This window comes from Prosopis cineraria, unplaced genomic scaffold (assembly GCF_029017545.1).
Source record: "Prosopis cineraria cultivar Desert tree isolate PC_DT_omini unplaced genomic scaffold, ASM2901754v1 PC5, whole genome shotgun sequence".
NCBI lineage: Eukaryota > Viridiplantae > Streptophyta > Magnoliopsida > Fabales > Fabaceae > Prosopis > Prosopis cineraria.
Window position 1 is genome coordinate 2,929,657 of NW_026555336.1, and position 9,992 is coordinate 2,939,648.

The 9,992-nt window shown below is 29.7% G+C and overlaps 1 protein-coding gene across 1 annotated transcript; it reads right to left on the reverse strand.

The window, feature by feature from the left end:
* Positions 1–6,248: 6,248 nt before the first annotated feature.
* Positions 6,249–7,317, reverse strand: LOC129311830 (uncharacterized). Its single transcript, XM_054954303.1, has 2 exons — positions 6,813–7,317; positions 6,249–6,691 (listed from the first exon to the last, which is right to left on the reverse strand). The coding sequence occupies exons 1-2, from the start codon at positions 7,186–7,188 to the stop codon at positions 6,609–6,611; spliced, it is 459 nt and encodes a 152-aa protein (XP_054810278.1). The 5' UTR covers positions 7,189–7,317; the 3' UTR covers positions 6,249–6,608.
* Positions 7,318–9,992: the final 2,675 nt, after the last annotated feature.

Below are 9,992 nucleotides of genomic sequence, written 5' to 3' on the forward strand. Positions count from 1 at the left end.
CCACCAACCACCTGCGTCTGTCTATGCCTCTATGCCCATTATTCTATTCTCAACTTTCCTATACACTAATATATTTCATTCATGCATCAATACAATTATTAATATTAACATAACAAATATCGATGTTTACAGTATCATTAATTAATGAGTCATCATTCCATAAAATCTCAAGAAAACATGTACTGTATGAGTTTCTTAAATCATCCAAATTTATATAACTTTTTAAAATTGTAAATACGTACAATAGAATTATTCTCAATCTTTCACTTTAGCCTACTATATCATCGATTTGTTTTTTTCCCCCGTAGATAGTACGAGTATTATAAACTGTTCGATCCTCTTTCTTCGCTACTTACCAACTCAATACAAAAAGTTTCTTCTGAAATTAAGCCAATGATATCCAACCGTTCACCATACGCTTTCTCACATATCACCACCGCCAAGCTATTGTTATTCATTCATTTGCCTGATCTATTTTTAATTTATGCTTTGTTTCCATCTGTTTGTGTGGAAAGAAAATGAGAGGAAAAAAAATAAAGAAAAGAGAAAATTGTAGAGATAATATTATCACCCCTTTCATTTAGATGAACAAAAGAAAACATGAAGGAAAGAAAATAGGCAAATAATATAATGACAATGATACCCTTATATTAAAATAATATGTCTTAGGTCATTGTTTTTATTAAAATAAATTGAAGGCAAAAATAATAAGACCATATAAATATTTTAACGTTAAATAATTTGGCAAATTATATTTTTACTAAAAAAATAAAACGGATAATTTTGTTAAAATAAAATAGAATAACCCATAGGAAATCAAATTAACTAAAATTAATGAAAGGCAAAATGCAAAAATAGAGGAGAAAATGGGTCCCCATGAAAGCGGAGATGAAGGTGCGTTTGATGCTGCTAGTCCGAAACAACATTGAAAAGAAGGTTCGCATTGATCGGAAAATAAAGGTAATTTAGAATGAAGAGTGTCAAGAAGAAAATAAGGTAATTGTGGAATAAGAAATTTCTTCTCAATCTCTCCACATGTAGCGAGAAAATGTGAAAGGAAAAAGCGGTGGGACCTATTCTGTATTTTCTTTCCTATTTTTTTTCTCTCAATTTTTTATCATTAACCAAACAAGGCAATATGTTTTCTCTTTAGTTTTCTCTCCTAGTTTTCTTTTCTCTTATACTTTACTCTCATCCAACTAAGAGTTAAAATGGCACTAATGCTTTAGCATTTTTAATGAATAGATTTTAAAAATATTAATAGAAACAATTTTACTCTTTTCTTTTAAAAATATTTTAATTAAATTTTTTTACTCAATTCCAGTCTTTAATATTAAACATTTTAAATTGGTCATAAATACTTTAAATCACGATGTAATATTTATATGTTACCAAAATTATTTGTATGTAATTTATTTTAAAGCATTTTAGAAAATGCAACCTACTCACTCTTTAAAAATGATAGTTTTGAAAAGATGCCTTTTAAAAAAATTAAAATTATTAATTAACGAATTTTAACTACCTGATTCAATCAAACTGATCTTATATTAAGGATGAGCGGGAATAAATAATTCTATGCTAATTAAAAAGTTTCGTAGCATATTAAAAACTAAAGCTATATCGTTCAGGCTTGGTTTAGATAGGAGGAAAAATAAAGAAGTGAGAATACTTGGAAGAAGAATTACTAAATATAATAAAAACAATTATTATTTTCAAGAATTTGTTTTTTTTTTGTATTCTTTCTTCTCTAATTTTCTTCCCTAACGGGTCATAATCCTCTCCTCATACTATTTCTCATTGATGAAATGAATGAATGGTTTAGATCTATAATATAATATAAAATAAATAAATAAATTTAAACTATTAAAATTTGACCGTACAATTTATAACTAAAATATTAATTAATTGTTTATTTTTCAATGTAATATGATGATAATTTTTTTATAAAACAATTTAATCTTAACCATTCATTCTTTAGCTAAAAGTGGAGATAAGATGATGAGGTCAAGAAAAGGAGAAAGAGGAATGAGGAGAGGATCTGTCCCTTGCTATCAAAAGCACGGTTCGGTACCACTGATTCATACATTAATATAAAAAACAATTAGATAATGAAATTTTAAACAACACAAGTTCAGTGTAAAGATATTTAATTTATAACAAGTTGGTGAACAATGAGATTATATTCTTCAATGAATGAACGAGTGGGAGTAAAAAATGGTAGGATATATATGCCACTGCCAAACAAGTTGCATTAGCAAATAATTAAGAGGAGAGTAGTACGAAGTTGACAAATACAAAATGTTAATCTGTAGAAGATGCTTACAATATAGTTCAATGGTTGGCGAATATAAGAGCTAGCGTTGAAATTTCTTAATCAACAAAGTCCGTACCCAATTTGAACACACAACCATTTCTTCTATACCTTGCGGCACCACTTGCTGCCACCAGTCAACTACACCAATCCAAAATTTAAGCTTAAAAAAAAATATTCAAAGCTTTTTTCTTCTTCTTCTTCCTTTTCTAGCATTCAACATTTGCCCTTTTATTTAACATAATTTCTTGGGCGCACGTCCTTCTATAACAAAGTTATTTTATAGGATAAGCATTGGTTTAAATATCATTAATTGTCAAATCCTAATTGAAGGGGTTATGATCAGCCAAAACTCGGTGTCAAGGATAAATATTAATTTTAAAAATAATAATTCAAAAATGATTATTTAATATTTTTTTAAAAATAATTCCATGTTTTATAATTGTCTCTTACTTATTGCTAAATGCTATTAAAAATATTTTCTTTCATATAAGTCACTAATTTGTGATATTATTCATAGATAAAAAATCTATAAATATATAATAATTAACCAGACAATTAAAAAAATAAAATAAATAAGTATATTCTTTTTTAAAAATTCTATTAAAATTTTGGATTTAGTAGATTCAAAACTAGGCTTAATTTAAAAAAAATTCACAAAAAAATGATCTAGAGTTCAAGGGTACATAATTTTGGGCTTGAAGAAGATAAAATAGCAAAATATATACTATTTATTTTTAATTTCTTTTAAATTGAGAGGATGCATATACCTCCCTACGTGGCTCCGTCATTATGACAGCTTAAATATAAGGCATTGGATTTAAGTCTATATGAATAAAAAAATATCTTTAAAATGTTACTCCTAATTGGATTTGACAATATTTAAATTTAATCTAATTAAATAGTTATATCAAAAATTAATATCATTGCCGATGATGTGAGGATTTCAATGTTAAATAATTAACATGTAAGTACATTTATACGTTACTTGATTATGATGCCTTCCTTAACCCTAGTCAGTCCAAGACCAAGCTCAACTATACATTTAAGGGGGAAAAAACAGAAGAAAATTGTGTGAGATTTGAGAAAATCTATGTCCCGTGTCCCGACAATTGAACACCACGCTCGCCATATATAATCTCAATCTCTCCTCTTTCCTTTTCCCATTTTAATTACTCGTCTAGCTATTTTTATATTTGTTATTTAAAATAGAAATAATAAAATTTTTAATTTTTTAAGTTTGTCTCGCTTATCAATTTAATGTTTAAAGTTTAATTTATATGAATTTGGTCCTTTACCTTGCTTTAGTTACCAATTTAGTTCTTATTATTTAAAGAAGATACAATACTATTAAAATTTGTGGAGATAAATATAGCCAGTATAAAAAAACTCATATAACTAAGTCTAGTCCTAATCTTTCAGGCTTTCGAGCTTATTCAGACTAGCCTGAATATTAGAAATTGTTAAATATTATTTTATTTTATTTGTTATCTAATTTTAATTTTAATTTTTTAAAAAATTAACATTTTCATTTTTATATTTTTTTATTTATAACAAAAAAAATAATTCAGGTACTTGGGCTAAGTTCATTCAGATTCAGACTTTGTTTTTGTTTTTAGGATTTATTCAAGTGGCCCGAATAAGCCTGTGGTAAATAAAATCTTTAAACTCTTAAGCTCATCTTTAAGATTTTTAGGCTTATTTGGAATGGCCCATCAAATTTGGCCCAAATCACCGTCTTTAGCGATAAATGATAGAATATTGATGGTTGCAATGTAGATTAATTAAAAAATAATTATTTATATAGAAAAAATACAGACTCAAAAACATTTATTAAACAAAAGATCACAAAATACAATGCAAGAGATTATATTGATAAAAATTAAGTTGATTTGATGGTTAATTTATTCTCATTTAACTACATATGTATGCAAAGTCATCACCACACTTTACACTTAATTTAGATTAATTTAAGAGTTAATTAATTTGTATTTTAAAATTTAAAGGACTAGCATGATAATTTAAGAAAATATAAGGGGTCAAATCGATGAAAGTTAAATATAAGGAATCAAATTGATAACTATGTCAAATTTGGTAGACTAAAAATTTCATTATCCCATTAAAATAAAACATTTCAACTGGCTTTTCAAAAATTAAAATAGTAGCTTAACTCTTAAAAATTATGCTATTTTTTCAGAAAATATATCTAAGTTACTTATTTTGTATAGAAAATATAATATATTTAGTTTGTTCTGAATTTTGAAAATCAAATATTTTATAATTAAATACATTAGAAATAATTATTATCCCCATTTTTTTTGGTTCACATCACAAACGACGACATGCTAGTGAAGCATATCGTTTTAATTTCGGGAGAAAGAAATTGTAGTTTGCATTTTTGTTTCAACAGAAGATGGAGGTTGCAATCATCAAGGTTCAAGGGAGGGGTAAGATTTCTCTAAGGTTTTATGAATTTGAGGGCATTTGAGTAGAACTTGCATTTCAAGCAAGTTGAATGTATTCATGTTAGGTGTATTTGGGCTTGCTTGAATAGCCAAGCTCGACTGAAACCTCATCAACCTTAGAGTTTATTTAGGCTTGCTTGAATACTTGAATTATCAATTTTTTATACTTTTAAAATTTTTTACTTTGAAATTAATTTTTTTATATAAAATATATTTTTTGGATACCAAGTAAAATACTCAATTTTTTTAAAAAAAATATATGGGTCTTAAAATTTAATATTAATATTAAAATATATTTTAAATATTATTTTGAGATATTTTATAGATTAAAAATAGTAAAAATATGAAAATATAATTTTTTTTAAAAAAAGTATCTACAGTAATGTACTCAAATGGTATCTTAGTATAAAATAACTTAAAACTTAAATAATCAAGTAATATTTAATATATTTTATACACTTTTAAAATTGTAATTTTTTTATTTGGGTCTATTTCAGCCAACTCAAATAGGTCAAAACATTAAAAAGTCTTATTTTATTAAGCTTGGATCTAAATTTTTTGAGCTAATTCAAGCTACTTCAAAGTATTGGCTCTACACTTGAGCCTTTGAATAAATCAAATGACAATAGAGATGTTTGACTTTGATTTATAAGGGGCATTATGAATGTAGGGCAATATAAATGTATAACTTGAAAGCAAAATAGAGGGGGAATAGGAAGCAATTGGAGCCAAATATTATAGTATTGAAACCACTTAAACAAAGGACATGGTTTTGCTCCAAAGTCTCTTGGGACCTATTAGAATTAAATGAAAATAAGGGAACCTACCGGTGTTTAACTTTATTAACATGGACTCATGGGTAATTGTTTCTAAATTTTATTCTATCAATGTGTAATCCGTGAGAAATTATTTTGGACAGAATGAGAGTTAAGTTCTAAAAGATTAATTTAATGACAATTAAATTTCTAACAAAGATTTCTTAAAAATGAGTTCTGAATATTGATTTAAATAATTATAAATTAAATTCAAAAATCACAATTGCAGATAATGTATTTAAGCTTTAAATATAACTTAGTTTTCAACTAAAATTCTTGTTACAGCTATATAAATTGATATCTTGCAACTTATTTTTTAAAGACTTCATTATTATCAAAACGATCTTTTGGGTTTAAATTTCATTCTGATATGATTTTGTCATGAACATTTGACCTAGAGAAATATACCGATTTTGTTATAGTATGTCATTGTGACCTATTTTATTTTATTTTATTTTAATAGAAAATAGTGAGGAATATTAGTGTACTTGTGGTATCATAAAAATGTGCCATTCCATACACTTGTAAGGGAGCAAATTAGTTGGCCCAAAAGTCATCGTATTCTCCGCTTGAATAACGACTCGACTTTTCAAAGACGAAGGCACAAATATATTCCAAGTCCCCACTTTCTCGTACGAAACAAAAAGAAATAGAAGCTTGCTCTAGAATTTTTCATTTATTTCACTATTAATTGAAAACCTTCATCTTAAAAGTGGCCATCAGAGATCAGAATAGACAAAAAGAAAGGGTCACGATAGCTCAGTAAATTAAACCTACCTTAAACCATACACATACGGAACACAGTGATGAAACAAGCACACAAGACACACAAACAAGGCTTGTAAATTAGAAACTGCCGACAGCTCCACGTTGCCAACAAATTAGTGTTATAAAAGGTTCCCTAGACAACTGGATATATTGTTAATATCAGCCCGTGATCGGTGGAGTATCATTGTCAAAAGAGGCTTGTGCGGTTTACTTTAGAAACCTTCTCGGCTCGGCTGGTTCTATTATGCATCAGCCCGAACTTTGACGCACCGCGCAAGCAACCACCTGAGCCCACTGCCTCAACCTTGACTTCACCGTTTGTGGATTGTCCCCTTCATCATCACAGTCACACCCCAACACATAAAATCAGATTCATCGATCGCCGTCTGCAGATTAATTAATCTCCAGCGAAATTCTAAAATGATGAATAAGAAAGATATGCGTCATGTGTACCTCGAGCGAATATGGCGGTGCGGGGGCTGCCGAGGGGAGAGGGAGTATCGGAATCGGACGACGGCGTCGTGGCGAGGGTTGACTTGTAGTTCTCGTTGACCACGTAGTAGAGTTCAAGAGCCGGTAGAGTGTCGGACAGCCGCTGATCCAATTCAACTTCCCGGGATGACCCGAACCCGAAACCCAGTTCAATGCAAGCCTTGAGCTCGTTCACATCCTCGTCCGTCACGCTCTTGCTGCGCCGATTCTTCCAGTTCCCTTTTCGTCGAAGCCAAGCCTCGTCGCGAAACGCGTCCGGCGACCACGATCGCTGCTTGTACAGAGGCGGCGCCACAGGTTCAGCACGAATCTGCGGGGGCGCGTAGGGTTCAGACATGGGTGTGGGTGTGAGAGACCCCGAGCACAGCCCCTGAATGATGGGGTTGTGCGGAGGTCGATAGACCTCGCACGGTGGGTTAGGGGACGCTATGGCTTATTAGGTTTTGTTTGATCGCCTTTGAATAGTTCGGAGGCATCGGGCTTTTAAGGTCCTGAGGTGGTTACGTGGTGGGCCCACGAGTGCCAACCACATTCTCTTCATTGGTCCACGTCATGATGACCTGTTTTGTTTCTTTTCCTTTGTGTTTTAATATGCTCCTGCAAATTGCGATGCAAACCAAGGGTTTATTTATTAGCTTGCGGCCCAAGCAGAGAGGCTTCAGACTCAGATACAAAACATATAATTGACACATACATGGATTATACGCCAAGTTATTATTAGATCACCTCAAATCCATCCTTCCATTGCTTACAACATATTATACTCGCAGACACCGCCCCGAACGGAGAGGAAAAAAAAAAAAAACAAAACAAAACGCGCCCGCAGATGGATATATATATATATATATATATATAACATAAAACCATAGCATCCTGATCCTAATTCACTTCTAAGCAATATTAAAAAGTGGTTTAAATGGAAAGCCACAACTCAAAATTGGAGAAAAAAGAGCAAATGATGGGTGAGAGTAGTAAAAGAACATTACATTTTAGCTCCAAAGGCGTGTAATTTAATTCCAATATCACTTACTACTTGTTAGGGATGACGAGTAAATATATAAAATAAGAGAGAGGAGACAAATAGAGAAAGATTAGAAGAAAGGCATCATTATTTTATCAAAAATCACAGCACTTGAATATCACAACCTTTTATAATATATTTATTATTAAACTTAACTTTATTCAATATAAAATTTTTTAAATTAACTCAAGTTCAATCACATTTGAACAACTTATACAGTGGTAATGTGCTAGTACTACAAATAAAAAGCAGATTTGGTTATGCGGGCAAAAAACCTAATTTATAAGGGAATATTATGGCTAGATAGATAAGGTTATTTCTTTTGTTACTTTTGTTTCCCGATATCAAGTATATATGCCCCCAAATCAAGTGAAGTGGAATATGCAGCCTACGATTTGATAACTTCGAATTATGAGCAGAAAAGAACCCTAGCGATCGAGAATGAGTGAACAAAATTAGTAGTCCTTTTTAAAAAAAAAAAAAGGGATCAAAATCCACAGAGTAATATGATAATGCCTTCGCGATTAAGGAAGGGGTCAACGCATATACAGGATAATTAGAATGGTGGCGTGTTGACATCATTTTCGCACTCAAACACAAGAGCATTAATTAATACATTGTATAGAAAGGTTACGAAATGCAGCATCATAGTACATGCGAGGATGAATGACCCACACATATACAATCACTGATTTAATTTCTTCATGTTTTGTTGGTATGTGATCATAGCGATGTGAGGCTTCTAAGCAGAGACTGGCCCTCTCATTGATTTAAATTGGCATTGCCAGAGAGAAAAAAGTTAATTGAAGATGAAGAGGAATCAATGTGGCATTAAAGAAAAGGGTTTCATCATTTGGAGCTGTCCCATCTCTCCTTCATTACCCCTTCTCAATTTACAAAAGCATCTCAGGTAAAAGAAACATTGCTAGGTTTAGTTATCATGGGATGAAATTTTATATTAAAAGTTTATCGATTAATTTGAATGGTTCGTTTACATGCATCCAATTTTTAGAATTTTAGTCTTCAGTATTTGTTTTGAAAATATATGTATATATATATATATATATTCTTAATTTTATCTCAATTATTGATATAACCTCTAAATTTTGATTTGTAAGCCATGAGCCCATGACAAACTAGAACACATACCTTACAATTTATGGGCGTCAAATAAGTCAATTTTTATAATTTTTTAATTCAGAATAATTCATTTATTTTAATTCCTTTATTTAACGAGTCATTATATATAGTTTATTGAATTAGAAAATCACAAGAAATAAATTGGAAGGAATTAAAGTTTAGGAACTAGTAGTGGTAGACCATGGTAGTCCTTGGGGGCTGTGGAGCTGTACCTCCTGTAGTGGGCTTTTCTCCTTAACAGAGAAGGGCAAAGGAGGAATCACAATAAATCTTGATCAATAATTTAAATTTAATAATTTTTAAAATATATATTTAATTTGAACAGTTTAAATTTATAATAAAAAAATAGTAAACAGAACCCCACCTCAACTCCTCAATACCTTTGGTTATGTTTCTTCCTTTTAAAAATATAAGATATTTTTTAAAGAATTGAATATTAAAAAAATAAGATATTTTTAATCTTTTAAAATATAATAATTTTTTTCTAAAAATATTTATATTAAATAAATTATTTTATATTTATTTTAAGATAAAATGTCTTATTAAATAGGAATAAATATGAAAATATAAAGTTAATTTAAAGCTAAATAATTACTTTAAAAATTCAGTTAAAAATATATTAAATTTTTAAAAGAAGAGATCGTATGTGTGTGTTCTTTGAGTTAATGAAATTCCCATTTACTCAAAAAAAAAAAAAAAAAAAAAACTTCGCTCCCGTTCCCACCAAGCAACACAACGCACTTGCACAGCATAATACATGAATAATGCAATAAACATATATTTCTTATATTTTCATATTTAAATAGAAATAAAATATATTATATTTAGTTACTGTGGCCTACTGGGGCTTGCGTCTTTCCTCAGTCCTGCCTTTCTTAACTAAATATCTCTCCAGCCGGTCAGTTTTTCTTAATAAAAAGAAAAATGCTATTCGTTTAAAAATATAGAATATTTTTTAAAAATTTAAATATTTAAAAATA